Raw genomic sequence first — 20,411 nt, 5'->3', positions numbered from 1 at the left:
AAAAGATGTCACAAAGAAATTTTATCCCGAAGTAAAATGACATGAATGGAAGGAAAAGAAAGGTTTTTCGAAAAGTCCACTAATTTCTCCGTCTGTTTCCTTCCAAGGCGGAGGCATTGTGGGAAGTTTTATCGTTTGTCTATAAGAGCCACTATTATAAACAAATTGATCAGCTGTCAATTCACTCTCAGAAAACTTTAAAACTTGTCCAACACAGACTTTGTTACGTTTTTTCTGAAGATTTATTACCATCTCAGCTTAAAAAAGTATTGGTTTCGAAATGCGACAGGGATTTAAATGAAGTTGACGTAATTCCACCGGACATTCTTCACAGCGAGCCTTGAACCCATACATTAGTTATTTTCATCCGCCAAGTGGTCAATTTAGGGATTTGTTTCCTTTTCCTTTGTTCTGGACTTTGATAGTTTATCTTTCGCATCAAAGTACATAAAGATTATATTACCCAAATCTCCTATTTTCTGATCAATCATACTTCAGGCACGATCTAAATAGGTCTACAATGCTTTGATAAATGAAAATAATTTCTTAGGCGGCAACACTTTGTCCCGTTGACATCTATTTGAGGAATTCACCTTTTATCGAAGAGGGAAGTAGTTATCTCTCATTTCTAATTTCAAGTGGAAGGTGACGAACGGGGAGATATGATAGTATTTAGGGGCATTTGGTTAACTCTCTAGACTCAGCAGCAGGCTTTTCCACCTTCCTTCTCCCTTTCCTGGCTATGACTACTTTTCTTCTCTTTCGCCTTTTGTCGTCTCGTGAGTCCACCTCAGTTCACGCTCCTCCCTTTGGCTTAGTAGAAGAAGGAAAATACGCCTGCAAACGCTAACACAGAAAGTGATTGTTGGAAATATTTAAGTTATGTCAAATTTTACTTACAGGTACTCCAGCCGAGTCAGCTTGGCGAACACTCCCTCTGAGAGGGAGCTCAGGGTGTTTGAAGACAAATATCTATGGAAATAACAAATACCTTAGGCAAGAAAAAAGAAAAGCTTTACAATAATGAGTATTTTGTGATGAGAAACAGACATAAACTGCAATGCATTCAAGCTTGTTACCGTTTGAGAGGTACTTAGCGTTTTAACTAAATGTAACAGAGACTAGTTACAGAGCTTTACACAGCCTTATAAGAAAACGGATAATTGAATATGTCCAAACATTATATCTAGTTCCCGTGAACTTAAACATGGTGACAGAAATTGTTTCATTAGGTAAACTGGACGTGGAGGGAAGTAAAAGAATGGTTTGGTGTAAAGTCCACAGATTTCTTCGTCTGTTTCCGTCCAAGGCGGGAAGTATCGTGGGTAATAAATCGTTTGTCAATCAGAGCCACTGTTATAGGCAAATCGGTCAGATATCAATTCACTCCATGAAAAAATTTAAAACTTGTCCAACTCAGACTTTGTTAGGTTTTTTTCTCAAGATTTGCCACCATCTCAGCTAAGAATAGTATTGGTATCAATATAGGACAGGGGTTTCTATGACGCTGAGGTAATTTCACCAAACAGCCTTCACAGCGAGCCTTAAAACCCATAGATCACCTGTTTTCATGGGAAAAGCGGTCCATTTAGGAATTTGTTTCCTTTTATCTTTATTCTGTACCTTGATAACATATCTTTCGCATCAAATTACATGGTAAATACCCTAATATCAGATTTTATTGTTTTTTTAGAGGGCACGGTAACGAATCTTGCAATCTGATTGGTTCTTTACCCGGTCAGTATTTTCCTATCTCTGCCCACGGGCCACGGTAACGCTTTCGTGAGTCGCCGAGTACATCCCAACTTTCGTTGTCATTTTTCATAAATATACCTCGTTTTCCGGCTGGGCAGTATTTTTAAGCAAACACGTCGGTCACTACCTCAAGCCGATAAATAACTTATGAATCCTCTCTTTTCTCTCTATCAAATCACTTTGGTTGACAGAAAAATATTGGTTTCAGAATGAATTTGTATAAACAATAGTGTCATTACGTTGGTTGACAAGCGGCCTAAAAACCTTCTGCAATTAATTTTAATCGTTCCCAAAAAGTTGGAACGTGAGGTATTTGGTTACAGTTAAACTGAACGATGGAACTTTCATTCATTTAATATCTGAATGTTCTCGAGCAATTTGTTCATAGTGAAAGAGCGAGCGAAGTTTTAATTTAAGTTCTACAACAAAGCTCCTGGTGAGTCTTTCCAATTCCGTTCAATTTGGACATTTGTACCTTAAATTGCACAACAGAAATTGAAGGAATTTTTTGAGAAAAGGCTGCATTACATTCCCTTGTGTCTCGTTGGAGTGTGCCGTTCGAATTTAGTTTTTGTGAAGGAAAGATCAGAGTTAAACACGCCATTACAGCAAACAAACGAGCAAACTCTCACAACTTCAAAATAAAAAGATTGAATTTACTCACAATTAATTTCCTCGCCGTTTACTTAATGAACAGAGGTAAATCTTCGTACATGAATGAATCGTCGATGAGAGTGAATAATACTTTCCGTTAGATCATTAACTGATTTTGAAGAAAACATTGTCGTGACAGTCCTTGCCATACTAGTTCTGTTGGTTTTCAAATGTTCCTTCGCTTTTCTTTTTCTTGCGCGCTCTCTAATTGACAGGTGTCAGATTGTGACAGATACTTGTAAAAATAATGTTTCAAAGTTTGTTTGGAAGCCTTTTAAATCACCTCTATCGTTACGGAAATGAAAATGTTTCGCTGAGGCATCTCTCTTAAATTTGCATCACCTCTATTTTAACTACCATTTACCCAGTCAAAAATTCAGTTTATGGAAGATCTTGCCGTATTTACGGCCATAAATCATTCGGGTTCTTTCGGAAAGAATTTCGCCAAGTTTAAAAACAATAAATATGTTATTTACCGGCTAAGGGTCGGTCCGTATGGTGAAAAACTGTGACCTCGGTCTTGAAAATGCTGCCCTCGGCCTACGGCCTCGGGCAGTATTTTCAAGACCTCGTTCACAGTTTTTCACCATACGGACCTCCCAGCCGGCAAATAACATATATGTCTCACACCGTGATTTCGGACGCGACCGTGATAAGTTTATTATGCTACAACAATTGAAATTAATCTTTTAGGCAGCAACACTTTGTCCCGTTGCTATATCTTTGAAGGATTCACTTTGTAGCGGGAGGAGGTATTAGTTTTTTCTCATTTTTCATTAGAAGTGAAAAATGATGAAGGGGGAGAGATTGAAGCATGTAGGAACGTTTGGTAAACCCCTAAACTCAGCAGCAGGCTTTCCTAACCTTTCCTTCCCCTTTTCCTGGTTATGAATACTTATGTACCCTTTCGCCTTTGTTCGTTGCGAGTCCACCTTTGCTCACACTTTTCTCTTTACTTAAAAATGAAGGAAAAGACGCCTGCATACGCTAACACAGAAACTGTTTTTTGGAAATACTAGGCTCTGTCAAATTTTACGTACAGCCAGGACAGCCCACTCAGCTTGGCGAATACTCCTTCCGGAAGAGACCTTAGGGCGTTTGAAGATAAATCCCTATGAAAATAACAAATTATTTAGTCAACAGGTCACAATAATGTGTATTTTTTTATAAACAACAGACAAAGACAGTATTGCATTCGAGCTTGTTATTGTTTGAAAGGTACTCAATGTCTAAAAGAAATGTATCAAAAACTAAGTATTTTACAGTTTTGTATAAAAACAGGTAATTAAATGTGTAGAACTATTATATCTTGTCACAGAGAAATTGTATCCCGAAGTAAATGGACATGAAGGGAAGGAAAAGAAAGGTTTGTCGAAATTCCACAGATTTCTCCGTCTGTTTCCTTCCAAGGCGGAGGCATTGTGGGTAGTTTTATCGTTTGTCTATTAAGAGCCACTATTATAAACAAATTGATCAGCAGTCAATTCACTCTCGGAAAACTTTAAAACTTGTCCAAAAGACTTTGTCACGTTTTTTTCTGAATATTTGCTACCATATCAGTATAGAATAGTATTGGTATCAACATAGGACAGGGATTTAAATGAAGCCGAGGTAATTCGAACGGACAATCTTCACAGCGAGCCTTGAAACCCATAGATTAGATATGTTCATCCACCAAGTGGTCAATTTAGGGATTAGTTTCCTTTTATCTTTATTCTGTACCTTGATAAGATATCTTTCGCATAGAACTACATGGTAAATACACTAGTCCCAGATTATCTGATTTCGGATGCGATCGTAATAAGTTTATTATGCTATGACAATTGAAATTAATCTTTAGGCAGCAATACTTTGTCCCGTTGATTTCTCACTAAGGGATTAACTTTGTACCAGAAGGAGGTATTATTTATTTCTCATTCTTTGTTTGAAATGATAATTGACAAACGAGGACAGATTAAAGCATGTAGAAGCGTTTGGTAAACTCCCTAGACTCAGCAGCAGGCTCTCCACCTTCCCTACCCTTTTCCTGGCCATGAACACTTAAGTTCTCTTTCACCTTTTGTCGTCGCGAGTCCACCTTTTTAACTCGTGAATTGCGCGCATGCGCAAGAGCGAGTTATAGATACGATGTGGGGAATAGCATTCGCTCGCTCGATTGGTCGATTCCTGTAAACTTTTTTTAGATTTTAGGCTTTTGAGTGCATTTTATAGTTTTTGGCGAGCAATAAACAGACGAAATGGCGACCTTTGTTGCTAAGAATAGTGGTGGGGTGAAAAAGAAGCCAATGATAATCTTAAAAGAGTTTTTTTTTTCGTTTTAGTTTCAACAAGCGGCGCCAGCGACTGGCGGGCATGCAAGGATTCACACTGCAATAACAGAACAACCTTCGTTTTTCATAAAATTGTAATTTACAGTCCTTGAACTTGAAAACAATCCGAAGATTCATTGAAAATATCACTTACTGCGAAGCGCTCGGAGTTTACAGATGTTCAAAAGCTTTTTCTGTTATAGCGTGAGATTGAGGACAAAATTGATCATTACGTTTCGTGGCGTGTGTTTTTCCTGTGAGAAGCAACAAAAGATGCCGGCGACTGACGAAATAACAAGTTAACACGAAAATCAGATAACACCTAAACAAACAATTTTAGCTACCGATTTTCAGTGAATTTTTAAAGAACAATTTTCTTTTAAGTTTCAAGACAATTTGAAGATTCAACATACAAACAACGTACTAAAATGCGAAAGTTACACACCACAAAATTGATAAATAGGCCTGAAATGAAATTCTATCTTGTTATTGATCATACGTTGCCTAGCACGTGACCTAAATCTACCCAGGCGGAGATCCAAAATGACGGTGGCAGGCTTGGCTTAGTTATATCACTCAAAACTCGTTCCCGTTTGTCTCATTTGATAAAGAGGGAATCGTTAATGTTTTCATTAAGACAGTATTGCCTTGATTTTCTAATATTTACAACGAAAGACAGTAAATTTCACTTTTCACCCACATTTACTTCCAACCTTTTCTTTTGAACCAGAAACAAAAATGATAGACGTTTAAAACACATGACATCATCCACCTTGTCAAATGTAATAGCATGATCATTTCAATTGTAATGCCTTCTTATCCCAACGTTACTTTGTTTCTTTGCTACATTAGCGAACACTGAACTACTGCTCGTACTCTAGATATGACAATCAACCACAAAATTCCCTAAACCAGATAACATTAAACATAATCTAAAAAATCATGTGTCAATTCAAGAGTTTGCTCACAGAGCACTTTGATCTCACACTTCTCTCCTTTGGCTTAATTATGAGGGAAAAACGCCTACGTACCCTGACACAGAAACTGTTTCTTGTAAATACTAAGTTATGTCAAATTTTACGTACAGCCAATGCAGCTCAGCGTGCTTAGCAAATACTCCTTCGGGAAGAGAGGTTAGGGCGTTTGAAGATATATTTCTATAAAAATAACAAATAACTTAGCTCAAAGGAAAAGTAAAGCTTTTTACCGGTACGGAGTAGTATTTATTTCCCATTTCTACTTTATGCAAGAGGTGACGAGCAGGGAGTAATCATTCATTGAAGGGCATTTGGTAAACTCTCTAGACAGCAGCAGGCTTTCCAACATTCCCTCCCCATTTCCCTGCCCATTAATGCTTTTTTTCTCTTTCACCTTTTATCTTCTCGTGAGTCCACCTCGGTTCACACTTCTCCAGTTGGCTTATAGAAAAAAAGGAAATGCACCTGCATACGCTGACACAGAAACTGTTTGTCGGAAATACTGAGTTATCAAATTTTACGTACAGCCTCCACAGCCCAATCAGCTTGGCGAATACTACTTCCGGAAGAGAGCTTAGGGCGTTTGACGATAAGTACCTATAGAAATAACAGATAAGTTAGCTAAGAGGAAAAGCACAGCATCTTACTGGTTCAAAGAAGTATTTATTTCCCATTTATGTTTCAAGCGAGAGGTGACGAGCAGGGGAGTAATTATTCATTTAGGGGCGTGTGGTAAACTCTCTAGACCCAGCAGCAGGCTTTCCAACATTCCCTCCCCCTTTCTTGGCTATATATACTTTTCTTCTCTTTCTCGTCCCGTGATTCCACCTCAGTTCAAACTTCTTCCTTCGGTTTATAGAAAAAGAAGGAAAAAAATTGTGTACGCTGGTACAGAAACCGTTTGTTGGAAATACTAAGTTGTATCAAATTTTACGCACAGAAACCGCAGCTTGGTCAGCTTGGCGAATACTTCTTCCGGAAGAGAGCGTAGGGCGTTGGAGGATAAATCCCTATAGAAATAAAAAATAACTTGCCTAAGAGTAAAATTAAAGCTTTTTACCGGTAAGGGGTAGTATTTATTTCCCATTTATGTTTTTAGCGAGAGGTAACAAGCGAGGAGTAATTATTCATGTAGGGGTATTTGTTAATCTCTCTCCCCTTTCCCTGCCTATAGATTTCACCTTTTCACGTCTTGTGAGTCCACCTCAGTTCACACTTCTTCCTTCGGCTTATAGAGAAAGGAAAATACGCCTGCATACGCTAACACAGAAACTGTTTGTTGGAAATACTAAGTTATATCAAATTTTACGTACAGCTCCCACAGCGCAATCAGCTTGGCGAATACTCTTTCCGGAAGAGAGCTTAGGGCGTTTGAAGATAAATCCCTATAAAAAGATCAAATAACTTAACTTAGAGGAAAAGTAAAGCTTTACAATATTAAGTATTTTGTAATCCTAAACAGAAGAAAACAACAATGCCTTCAAGTTAATAACCTTTTAAAAGGTAATTAATTTATTATAAAAATGTATCAGAGACTAGGTACAGAGCTTTTCGCAGTTTTATAAGGAAACAGGTTATAAACGTGTACAATTCTCATGTCTTCATCCAATAAATTAAAAAATGTTACCAAGAAATTGTTCCCCGAAGTAAAATGCACATTAAGGGGAGGAAAAGAAAGGTTTGACGCAAAGTTCACAGATTACTCCTTCTGTTTCCGTGCGAGACGGGAGTCAATGTGGGTAGTTAATCGTTTGTCTTTAAGAGCCACTGTTAAAAACAATTCTACCGGAAAGTTTTAACAACGTGCCGTAAAACCCATAGGTCGGCTATTTTCACTCATGAAGCAGTCCACTTGAAGATTCGTTTCCATTTTCCTTCATTATGAACTTTTATAACATATCCTAAGCATCAAAGTACATTGTAAATATCCAAATCTCAGATTTTCTGACACTGTAAATTTGGATGCCATCGTGATAAGTTTATTATACTATGACAATTGATATTCATCTTTTACAGAGCAACACTTTGTCCCGTTGATATTTCTTTGAAGGATTCACTTTGTACCGGAAAGAGGTATTGGTTATTTCTCATTTCTCATTTTGAAGTAACAAATGACAAACGGAGAGAGATTAAAGCATGTAGGAGTATTTGGTAAACTCCCTAGACTAAGCAACGGACTTTCCTAACCTTTCCTCCCCCTTTCCTAGCTATGAATACTAATGTTCTCTTTCGCCTTTAGTCGTTGCGAGTCCATCTTTGCTCAAACTTTTCTCTTTTACTTAAAAATGAAGGAAAAGACGCCTGCGTACGCTGACACAGAAACTGTTTTTTGGAAGTACTAGACTTTGTCAGATTTTACGTACAGCTGCCACAGCCGAGTCAGCTTGGCGAATAGTCCTTCCGGAAGGAGCTTAGAGCGTTTGAATATAAATCCCGATTGAAATATCAAATTACTTAGTCAAGAAGAAAAGTAAAGCTTTACAATAATGAGTACTTTGTGACAAAAAAAACAGATAAAAACAGCATTGTATTCAAGCTTGTCATCGTTTGAAAGGTAGTACATAGAAATTACCCAAAACTCAGATCTTTTGAACACGATCTAAATGGGCTTACGATGCTACGGTAATTGAAATGAATTTCTTCAACGACAACACTTTGTCCCTTTGACATCTGTTTTGGGGATTCACTTTTTACCGTTGGAGGGTAGTATTTACTCACCTTTATATTTAAAGTGAGAGGTGACGAGCAGAGAATAGTTATTCATCTAGGGGCATTTGGTAAACTCTCTAGACTCAGCAGCAGGCTTTCCAACATTCCCTCCCCCTTCCTTGCCTATAAACACTTGTCTTCTCTTTCACCTTTTCTCGTCTCGTGAGTCCAACTCAGATCACAATTCTGCCTTTGGCTTACAGAAAAGGAAGATACACCTGCACAGAAACTGTTTGTCGAAAGTACTAAGTTATATCAAATTTAACGTACAGCTTCTGTAGCCTAGTTAGCTTGGCGAATACTCCTTCTGGAAGAGAGCTTAGGGCGTTTGAAGATAAATTCCTATGAAAATAATCAAATAACTTAACTAAGAGAAAATGAAAAGCTTTACAACAATATCTTATGATAAGAAACACACATAAACAGCAATGCATTCAAGCTACTTACAGTTTAAGTATTTAATTTCTTGAGGAAATGTATCAGAGACTAGGTACAGAGCCATTCGCAGTTTTATAAGGAAAAAGATTATAAATGTGTACAATTCTTATATCGTCATCCAATAAAACTAAAAAATGTCACTAAGAAATTGTTCCCCGAAGTAAAATGCACATTAAGGGGAGGAAAAGAAAGGTTTGACGCAAAGTCCACAGATTACTCCTTCTGTTTCCGTGCAAGACGGAAATCAATGAGGGTAGTTAATCGTTTGTCTTTAAGAGCCACTGTTAAAAACAATTCCACCGGAAAGTTTCAACGACGAGCCGTAAAACCCATAGGTCGGCTATTTTCACTCGTGAAGTAGTCCACTTGAAGATTCGTTTCCATTTTCCTTCATTATGAACTTTCATAACATATCTTTAAACTCCCTAGACTAAGCAATGGACTTTCCTAACCTTTCCTCCCCCTTTCCTAGCTATGAATACTAATGTTCTCTTTCGCCTTTGGTAGTTGCGAGTCCATCTTTGCTCAAACTTTTCTCTTTTACTTAAAAATGAAGGAAAAGACGCCTGCGTACGCTGACACAGAAACTGTTTTTTGGAAGTACTAGACTTTGTCAGATTTTACGTACAGCTGCCACAGCCGAGTCAGCTTGGCGAATAGTCCTTCCGGAAGAGAGCTTAGGGCGTTTGAATATAAATCCCTATGGAAATATCAAATTACTTAGTCAAAAAGAAAAGTAAAGCTTTACAATAATGAGTACTTTGTGACAAAAAAAACAGATAAAAACAGCATTGTATTCAAGCTTGTCATCGTTTGAAAGGTAGTACATAGAAGTTACCCAAAACTCAGATCTTTTGAACACGATCTAAATGGGCTTACGATGCTACGGTAGTTGAAATGAATTTCTTCAGCGACAACACTTTGTCCCTTTGACATCTGTTTTGGGGATTCACTTTTTACCGTTGGAGGGTAGTATTTACTCACCTTTATATTTAAAGTGAGAGGTGACGAGCAGAGAATAGTTATTCATCTAGGGGCATTTGGTAAACTCTCTAGACTTAGCAGCAGGCTTTCCAACATTCCCTCCCCCTTCCTTGCCTATAAATACTTGTCTTCTCTTTCACCTTTTCTCGTCTCGTAAGTCCAACTCAGATCACAATTCTGCCTTTGGCTTACAGAAAAGGAAGATACACCTGCACAGAAACTGTTTGTCGAAAGTACTAAGTTATATCAAATTTAACGTACAGCTTCTGTAGCCTAGTTAGCTTGGCGAATACTCCTTCCGGAAGAGAGCTTAGGGCGTTTGAAGATAAATCCCTATGAAAATAATCAAATAACTTAACTAAGAGAAAATGGAAAGCTTTACAACAATAAGTATTTTATGATAAGAAACACACAAAAACAGCAATGCATTCAAGCTACTTACCGTTTAAAAAGTACTTAATTTATTGAGGAAATGTATCAGAGACTAGGTTCAGAGCCATTCGCAGTTTTATAAGGAAAAAGATTATAAATGTGTACAATTCTTATATCGTCATCCAATAAAACTAAAAAATGTCACTAAGAAATTGTTCCCCGAAGTAAAATGCACATTAAGGGAAGGAAAAGAAAGGTTTGACGCAAAGTCCACAGATTTTTTCCTTCTGTTTCCGTGCAAGACGGGAGGCAATGTGGGTAGTTAATCGTTTGTCTTTAAGAGCCACTGTTAAAAACAATTTCACTGGAAAGTTTTAACAACGAGCCGTAAAACCCATTCAAACCACAGTCGGCTATTTTCACTCATGAAGCAGTCCACTTGAAGATTCGTTTCCATTTTCCAATAAAACTAAAAAATGTCACTAAGAATTTGTTCTCCGAAGTAAAATGCACATCAAGGGAAGAAAAAGAAATATTTGGCGCCAAGTCCACAGATTACTCCTTCTTTCATATTTAAAGGTGACAAACGTGGAAAGATTAAATTATTTAATGGCGCTTCGTAAAATCTCAGAGGCTCAGCAGCAGGCCGCTTTCTTTCCTTCCCCTCCCTTATCTTTGTTTTTAATAATTTGGTTTAATTTCGCCTTTTTGTGGTCGCCTGAGTCCAGCTCTGTTCAAACTTTCGCTTAATAGATAAGATAAGTGTGCGTAGACTGTACAGAATGTGTTTATAAAATAAGGCCTAACAACTTATGTCTCTTTTTACGCACAGGTCTTCCAACCGAGTCAGCTTGGCGAATACTCCTTCTGGAAGAGTGCCAACCGGGTTTAAAGAAAGGTCCCTAAAAGAAAAAAATTAAATCATTTAGTAAAGCTTGCCTTCCTAGACACCGCAGTTATAAGGGAACCTGACGGCCGCCTCGCCACCAGCGTATACAGGAAGCCCACGCACACCGATCAATACTTAGCGTATGATTCACACCACTCTCAATCAGTAAAACGCGGTAATTTTAAGTGCCTTCACGAGCGCGCCAAACGTCTCGTAACAAAACGCTCTGTCATTTCCGAGGAGAAAAAACGTCTGTCATCTGTTCTGGTTTCTAATGGTTATCCTTTTTCTTTCTTGCAAAAACTTACCAAGACAAGAAAACCAAACAACAGTGCCGAACCCGCCAACGACTTCAAAGCTACTGCGGTTTTACCTTATGTCAAAGGTCTGTCCGAACAGCTTCGCCATTGCTTACAACAACGAGGCGTACGCACTGTTTTAAAGTCGGAGACTACGCTAAGATCTCAGCTAGTACGACCAAAAGATGCTGTCGACCCTGCTAAACAAGATGGCGTAGTTTACAGGATTCCCTGTGAATGCGGCAAGGTGTACATCGGAGAGACTGGAAGACCTATGCAAGGCAGAGTTAAGGAGCACGATCGAGACATCCGACTAGCCCCTACCAAGACCTCCGCCGTTTCAGAGCATGCCCACAACACCGCAAACAAACCACTCTGGGACGAAGTAAATTTTATTGATCGTGACGCTTATTACTACACACAAGGGTCAAAAAGGCAACTCATATAAGACTTCATCCTGGCAACATCAACAGGGATAGTGGAATAGAAATTCCAGAAGCATGGACGCTCATGATCAAGAAACACAGCAACAGGAAAGGCATGTGACGAGGGAGCAAATCACGGAGTGAAACAGCAAGGATCGAAATGCACCAATCGGAGCTGTTGAAAAACAACTAATCACAGCAGAGCATCATGCTTTATAACATCACGCATGACCGGTCGACCTTATCGCCTGAAGAAGACTAACAGTATGCAGTCGAAACGTCGCGATCTACATCACACGTGACTACATCGTGAAACAAACGAAAAAATTAGCTTTATTAGTAAAGCTTTATAATAATGAGTATTTTGTTATAAGAAACAGACAAAAACAGCAGTGCAATAAGTATAGGAAATCGTATGAACGCGAGTGCATTTCGTGATTTATGGGCACGAGTGATGTTTTGAAAGTTCTCAAAATTGCACGAGCCGTAGGCGAGTGCAATTTGAGAACTTTCAAAACATCACGAGTGACCATAAATCACGAAATGCACGAGCAGGTTCATACGATTTTTTATTTATTATATTCTCGACAAAATTACTCCATCGCGCTACTCTGCACGCCTTACGTACTACAAAAAACACTTCAATGGGTTCCAAAATGCTCACATGTTTTATTTGAACCAATCAAAAATGTAATGTTGTGACAGGTAAATCAAGCGTGAAGTTCTTGAAAGTTTCTCAGAAAATATTACAAGCCGAACTCAAAAGCTAAATTTCAGTTATTAAAAGCGGCAAGAGTACTTAAGCCCGCTAAACTGTTTTCAAATGTTTGATCTCAATCGGCCTCAGGGAATAACATTCTGACTTGTATACTTTGGTGAACTGCATTGCCCCTGAATCACGTTAAATGTGACTTGACGGTTGTGAAAGTTGTTCGCAGTGAAAGCATGGCCGCTTGTTTTCACCTGTTCACACGATGAAGTCGTTGCAGGAGAAGACCACATTGGTAGACCAGGAAAACTGCTGGAGGCTGCTGACTGTGGAGCATTGCTGATAATGTTTGAAAGCTGTCGCTGTTCCTTCTCGCTACCTTCATCGTAGTCGTTAAGAGACTTTTCACTTGCGTGGCCGGTCACCTGGATTATCGACTGCCTCTCGACGCTTGCTGCTCTGAGTTTCTTCACAACTGTCTTCCTTGCGGTGTGGTTAGTCAATTTCTTCTTGCTTGTTTCCAGAGCTGTGTTCTTGACGACGCTCTTCATCATATTGTCGATGCTGTTTACGCCGAGCCGCTGCTTCTTGTACCAAACATTTGTTTTGGGATTTTCGATTATGGCAAGGTAAAAAGGACCTTTGTCGCGCAGCTCTTGAGGACGCCTACTAAGGTATTGCTTCGGTAACTCAACAGGACATCTCTGACCGCCAGTAGCGAACATTTTTGGCAGAACACTACGATGTTTTGTGTTCAGTCCTCCCTGCCTCGTCTTTGTAGGATTTTCTTTAAATGTGACGTACTCTGTGCCGCTGTCGTCCACACAAAAACTGAAGTCCTCGACTTCCATTGAATGGTGTTCCTGTCTTCCCCTCAGGCCAAAATGTTGAGTCAAGATCCACCACATCGTCTGGGAAAGAACTCTTGGACTGCAGTCGCCGAGACTTTGTTCACTCCATAGCATTTTTTCTTCTTCGGCTGTCAGTGCGTTCGCGGCGTTGGGTCTCTTGCCTTTTCCTTGTTGACGGAGACACTTCACTTTTCCTTCGAGTACCAACTTCGACTGGTGAAACTCTCGGTCTCGTATAATAGAGTACTTGTAGTCATGCTCTTTTAAATAGCGGTCGAGGGCTGCCAGCATGGATTTTAAACTCTCAGGTTCGTACTCACACCCGTCTTTTGTGCGTATTTCTGTGTAGAAGATTTGCAACATTTTATCGAGTTGTTCGTGCTCGTATTCTTCCATTTTTGGGTTTACTTTTCGTTGAGTCGCCCATGTTTGCCAGAAATTTAACAAGGTCTGTGTAGCTTTCAACGTGTTTTTGTTTTTTGCATTTTCTTTAAGTTGCTCAACGATGTTTTGGTTTGACAAAGCAAACCGGCTGTCAGCCATTTTTTTATAATTTGGTGTTCAAATTTGGCGCTTCCCCGGTGTTTCCATGGCAACTTCTCCGTATTGCACTCTATAACCTCTATTGCACTCTATAACCTATTTATGCATTCATCATTGACCAATCAGAAACGCGATATTTTGTTGAGTATATAATAAAGCTTGTTATCGTAGGAAGCTATTTGATGTCTTAGAGAAGTGAAAAAGAAACAAAGTGTTTCACAGTTTTGTAGGAACAAGGATGGTTAAATGTGGGCAAATGTTATACCTAGTTCCAATGAAATTTAGTAGAGACGAGTGTGTGAGATAAAAGGAAAGTGCTATGGTGTATCCCGACTTGTGATCTTCTTAACAAAAACACAAAATTATTGCCTCATTTTCAATTTCCCATTTCATTTTTTCCATTCTCCATTCCCTATTCCCTATTCCTTATTATACATTTTCCATTCCCGCTTTTAGTAACATCGGAAGTCGAAAATCTTTGTGTTCACTTCTTCAATGAAGTGAGGTGGTCTTTCCTGGAAACTACGAACGAAAATTATTTTAAAAGGTTTTTTTAAATGGTTTGACGATGTTCATTTTTCCAGAAATGAGAGAAGCCACTTTGAGCCAAGGAATTCAAGATCATCTGTAATTTTGCCATCTTATAGAAAAAGTTTCTATGCTCTAATATATTGCCGACTGTATTTTACTCTATTATGTAACAGTAATTTGCGTTTATTTCATTAGCCAGTCATTGTCATGCAGTTGAGTTCGATCGAGAATTTTTAACGTCTACGATGGTTTTTGTTAGCATCTGAGCTACTTCCCATCAAAGAGTTCATCCACATAGATACACCGCACCTTCATACTTAGTTGGAAAAATAAGCATCTGTGAATTTGTAATAGAGGCGTAGAATCTTTAGCATTTTTCTGCTCGAGATATGCATACTCAAAGCGCACACAGGTCCATCTCGTATTTGAACTAAAAATCTAAAATAAATGTCTCATTAGGCCAAGCCATAGCACTGCGAACTCAATCTATCATTTGTTAGCTCCGTGTATCTATCAAATCGGTAGCAATTCCTTGACTTAATAGCAACGTTCGGAGATAATATTGACAAGGATAGCCATCTCACTTTTCGCTTATTGCGATATTTATCTGCTTTGTTATCTTTATTTCTAACATTTCTATTTAAAATTTCCATGGCTATTGAAAAAAGCATCTCATAGAGGTGGCTTTTTGCCTACTCCTCGCTCAAGAAAGAAGTTTTTCCATGTGTAGAAATCATTCAAAATGCATTCGGTAAAGCCATTATAAAAAAATGCTTACTCAGCACTCTAGATTCGGCCCAAAACTAGAGGATTATAAACACAATGAAGGTTCCTTTCGATTGATTAGCATTTTTTCTTTTCGATTCGTAAGCTTCATAACTTCTTTCACTGATCCCTGGCTTCCGCCAATATATGTGAAAATTCACCCTTTTTTATTGAGTTCCATAGCCAAATTTATTTTGGCTTAAGGCGATCGTTTATCCGAAACATTGAAAAATAACAAAACAAATATTAAAAGTGCATCCAAATAACTATGTTGTTAGCCCCAACGGCAGATATGATGAATATCGGAGAAAAAAAAAACTGCATCCGACAAGATGACATTATCGTGATGGAATACTGAGGTAAAATTAGGTTCACACTAACCGAAAGTAAAGTTATCAGAAGTCTTCACATGAAAGAGTACCTATAGTCAAACTAAGATTTGAGAGGGCAGACTACCCTCCGATGGAGTTTGAAAGGATCTGATCGTCAGTAAAATAGCTGGTAGTCTAGCTGGAACTAGACTACTAGAAGTTTAATCATAAAACAGATTACAAGAGCCCAACATAAACAATTGCAGCACACGTATTGTAAAACACCTGAGATGAGCAACGTACTTCAAGCCATGAACGGAACAGATCGCTACAAGCTCGCAACAGAGACAAGCGTATTACACTTGTAACCTACCTCGTACTCAAATCAATGAAGACTTATTCTTAGATTCGCGCAACATATTCAAGCGTTAAAAAGGGTTACGTCATAAAAGCCACAGAACTCGTTTACCAGGTTTTATAGTGTAGTGAGCGCACTTTCGTTAACGCACAAGGCTGTCAAAAATATACAAAAGAGAATCAAAATCAACAAGGTAGAGAAAATCCGAATTCTCGATCGCGAAAAATAGCAAGCAAGACAACTATGATCAATTGTGGTGGAAATCTCGTGAAATTGTGTTACAGTATTTCAGTTGTTGCTGGAAGGCATTCTGTAAGAATTAGGCCTGTCACATTGATGCAGTTAGCAATCCTTTTTCCAGACCATGAAGCCCTGAAAGAACAGGTGGATCCGCAATCTGTAAAAAGAGTAAACAGAAAAACCAAAGGAATTCTTCTTTACGATACTCTCAATAAATAGCGGCCGAAAACAAAGCCAAGCAACGAGTGAGAGAGCAAAGTGGCAAATGCAAATATAAACTAAATTCAATTATTCAAAGTTATGAAGCCTTAGCTGGCCAAAGGAATATTACGCTAAGCCACTTCACTAGCAGACCAAGTTCAGTACAATTTTTAAAACTCTACAACCTCAGTTAACTGAAAGTTAGGATTTTTTTTCGTCCATAACGCACACAATGATAATGGAGGGTGGGTGACGGGAGGGCGGAAGCAGGTGTCCGTTATTTGTTTATTGCTGCTTATTATCCAGCCAAAAACCAGTCCCTATCAAATATTTTTTACTTCCATTTAACGTCCACCGAGGTAGAAATAAAGTTTTATTAGCGAGGAAACGAAATAATTTCTCAGGCTGGAAAAAAACCGGACTACTACCGATGAAATAGGATACCTATCAAAGTTGGTTACGTGATAGGTCATGAATAAATTTTTCAGTGTCTTGCGACCTGTAACATTCAAAAATTCTCCAACGAACTAAAAGAGTCAGGTCAAATGTCGTCAGACACTTCCCTGATTTAGACTCAGTATTTTTGGATGCAGTGGCAAAGAACTCGTTGAGAGCATTTTTTATACACCTCTCTTCAGAAGACACAGTTCCATTGACGCTAATACTAGGGGAGGCCGCCTTAATCTCCTCAGGAAGGAACTCCTCGATGGTTTTTCGCAGAGCTCTAAGATCGGCATCACTCCTCAACAACTTTGATACCCTTGCTTATCCAAAGACAGTTGTCCACGCCCAGCACACGTTTCAGTATCAGTGGTGCAAGTCACCACTGTGACAAACGCTCGTTTAAAACTACTCCAAAGCTCATTTAAACCAACGGGAGTAGAAAAAGAGTTCCAGGTACCACCTTCAAGGTCCTTGAAAACTCACACGGATTATGATTGGCTTAGTCCCTGAAAGTTTTCAGATTGCAGGAGCTTTCTTTCAGTTGGGTTTTAAACGAGTTCATGATCACTAAAATAGGTCGAGTCTCCGCAAAATTTACAGATGCTCTGAAGACGATTAACTGCAATCAAGTCGATGAAAAATTTGGACCGGCTGGTTATTTAAACAAAGCTAAGCTTTAACAAAACTGAGTCCTAAACAGTTCTAAATTTAGCTGTACCTTACATGTGACCATTAATTGTTGAGAACAGCGTCAAGAGGGCTAAAAGCTAACAGTGTAGGAAAATCAATTTGAATAAAGTAATTCTCTACTAGAGAAAGACCAAGGCCCACTTATCGCGTAAAGCCGTGGTTTTGGTTACATTTCGTCTAAATAACTGGTCCTTTGAGTGCTTGGTGACTCAAACTGAACTGTTGATAGCTTTTGAAGAGCGATTTAAGTTGTTAATATTCGGAGTTGTTACCCTGAGCGGACATCAAACAGCAGTTAAATCGACCAAAAGAAGAATCTTTTTGTCGTCGGCAAAAGCAGTATCAAAATGTTGTTAAGTTAAAAATCCTTGAAGTAGTATTAAGATGTACGTAAAGAGCTTCAAAGCTGAAATTTCGAGCGTTAGCTCTTTGTCATTCGCTCTGACGAAGGGCTAACGCTCAATACTTCAGCTTAGAAACACTTAATGGTGGCAAATGTACATTATTAACTCAGTTGATAAAACAAAACTATCTAGTTATACTCCCCCACCGACGCAGCACCACAGTTTCTTTAGAAACTTACCCCCTTTAGTCCTTAAGATGTACGGTCTCGTCTGTAAAAATTACCCACAATAATACTACGTGATTTCGACTCTGAAATTTCCAACAATACCCCCTCGACATTGTCCAAGGTCGTCCCTTGTCACGGTCGTGACAAGACATTTCCGTACATATATTGCGACTCCGCCGTTGTTACCCTTTTTGATCTTCTGAAAAGTCGTTAAGCCGAGATTTTAAACTAAGAAAGAATTGCTTATAAGAAAAACTCGATTTCTAAGCTTCAGAATTTTTTTCGGCCTAAAGAGACACGCAACTTAAAAATAATAACTTGATCGTCTAGCCAAGCGTCTGGTACGTAACTACAAAAGAAACTGCTAAATGTAGCCGCCGCACTCCGGCATTATATACTTCTCCTGTGGTATATTTGAAGTCAAAACCAATTGGTGGCGGAGGACTTGGCACCTACTATAAAACCTCACTAAGTTTACAAACCCTCTTACCCTTAAAATCCTTTGAAGTCTCGCAGCGAGGTTAGATAAGGAAATATTGACATTTATCTCGGGTTTGAAGGGAATGCGAAGATAGATACAAGACATCGCCACTGTAGAACATTTATTTAATCATTCAATTTTTACTTTTTAACAGGACGTTACCAAATTATGTCATTAGTCTTATCATATCATTCATATTATTGAATTAAATTTTTGTTTGAAACGAATAACTACCGTTGGTTTTCTCAGGCAATCTATTAACTGAAGTGAAGCAAATTGAAAAAGTATAATTATCGGTTTAGGGCCTACCTGGGAAAATCACACTGAACACTTTTAAATCAGTCCCATACTTGCTGCTTGCCATGCAGGTGTAGTTTCCTTCCTCCTCAAACCAAAAGGTTGCCATGCTTGTTGTGTTAACCAGAACTCTTGAGTCACTGAGTATCGTGGTGTACATAGGATGACTTCCTGTCACTGAGCACGTCACCTGTGCGCCTGGAAAGGCTTCCATAAAAACCGGCATTGAAATATTGGGAGGACCTTGAATAGAAATGATTTAATGCAATTACAACTAGCCAAACCCTAGCGGTATCGGGTTTTTACTTAAGAGGATGGCAATCTGTTATGGTTAATTTTGTAGCCACGAAGTGTCTGCGCTTCGTGTTGCTCTTACAGAATTTATAGAAATGAATATTTTATATTACATTGATCTTTTGAAGCAAAACTCATTAAGCTGTACGGGATAGATTTTTTTGATAAAGAACTTTATTTAAACAAAACATTCCGAAATTGGGGGCGTCCGCAAGAATTTTCATCAAAAAATGCAGTCTAGCCAAAGTCCCTCGAAAGTTTTATGAGCTGATAGATATGGCGCTATTTTACTATTATTATTACTATTATTTTTAATATTATTATTATTATTATTATCATATCATCATCAACATTATTGTTATTGTTATTGTTACTATCATTTGTCAAGACCTGACCCAATAGTCTTCGCAGTTACAATTCTTCTCAAAAATATTATAATTATGATAATAACCATTTAAAAGGATAAGCATTCCTTGTGCGATATTTAGTAAACCCACATCCATTTCTAAGCTGAAAAAGTTTGTTTTAACGACTTATTTTATAAAGTGATTCATTTAAAAGGCCTGAAAATATTCGGTTGTTTTTCAGATAGATAAACACCTATCCTGTATGCAACAACAGGGAATGTAGAAATTAAAAGCGTCTAATCAGTAATCGTACATATTGCAGTGTAACAGTTGATGCTTCTGAAAAACTGTCCCGTAGCGGTCAATGCTTCTTTTCAATTGAGAGGCAAGACATGCAAACCAATTCAACAACATATGCAGAAGAGCAACAATGATGAGTTACCACCTGTTGCTAGTGGTATTTATGATAACAAACATGAAACTGGACACTAAAGGCCGATTTGTTAAACAACGTTTAGCCACTGTTTAACAAAACCGCGTTCTAGAAAATCCTCAATTTAGCTGAACCTTTTATCTGAACGTTTATTTTTGCGAACAGTGTCAAGGAAGCCGAAAGCTTACAGTGGAAGAACATTTATTTAATTAAATCAACCCTCTTATAGAGAGAGCTTGAGGCTCAATGATTGCTTAAAAGCGTGGTTTGGGTTGGACCCCATGTAAATAACCGCCCCTAAATGCTTCCAATCATGTCTCCGCACTGGATTAAAAAAATAAAAATTATTCAAATATTGAATGGCCATTATTTTATCAATACAAATGCTACGAAGACAAACAAGATTGTTTGTTACTTTCGGGGGCTTCTTCTACTTCTAAAGCAAAAGCAGCTATGTCACGCCTGCCAAAATTACCCAAGAACACCTGAAAAGCTGTTTTGTTACTGTACAGTTATTTGATACATTTCATCGTT

At 38.4% G+C, this 20,411-nt stretch overlaps 2 protein-coding genes and 1 pseudogene across 2 annotated transcripts in view; 1 reads left to right on the top strand and 2 right to left on the bottom strand.

Annotated features, from left to right (window-relative positions):
• The first annotated feature begins 7,218 nt into the window (after positions 1-7,218).
• Positions 7,219-11,993, top strand: LOC149048669 (uncharacterized; annotated as a pseudogene).
• A 466-nt stretch (positions 11,994-12,459) lies between these two features.
• On the bottom strand, positions 12,460-14,066 carry LOC113670425 (uncharacterized protein KIAA1958). The gene has a single exon (XM_027186564.2). The coding sequence runs from the start codon at positions 13,912-13,914 to the stop codon at positions 12,655-12,657; it is 1,260 nt and encodes a 419-aa protein (XP_027042365.2). The 5' UTR covers positions 13,915-14,066; the 3' UTR covers positions 12,460-12,654.
• Positions 14,067-15,695: 1,629 nt separating this feature from the next.
• LOC149048668 (cubilin-like) overlaps positions 15,696-20,411 on the bottom strand; it is a 6,583-nt gene continuing 1,867 nt past the window's right edge. Inside the window, exons 3-4 of the mRNA XM_089201375.1 lie at positions 18,816-19,046; positions 15,696-16,276 (exon numbers count right to left, since the gene is read on the bottom strand). Of these exons, the coding sequence (XP_089057501.1) occupies positions 16,158-16,276; positions 18,816-19,046 (350 nt within the window). The 3' untranslated portion in view covers positions 15,696-16,157. The remainder of the gene's footprint in view (positions 16,277-18,815; positions 19,047-20,411) is intronic.

The sequence above is a fragment of the Pocillopora damicornis genome, chromosome 3 (assembly GCF_964200805.1).
Source record: "Pocillopora damicornis chromosome 3, jaPocDami1.2, whole genome shotgun sequence".
In the NCBI taxonomy this organism is placed as follows: Eukaryota; Metazoa; Cnidaria; class Anthozoa; order Scleractinia; family Pocilloporidae; genus Pocillopora; species Pocillopora damicornis.
This window is presented reverse-complemented; position numbering and strand designations above follow the sequence as displayed.

What these genes read in the sequence shown, in the direction of transcription:
- LOC113670425 (XM_027186564.2), bottom strand. Translation starts at nt 13,914, where the DNA reads ATGGCTGACAGCCGGTTTGCTTTGTCAAACCAAAACATCGTTGAGCAA.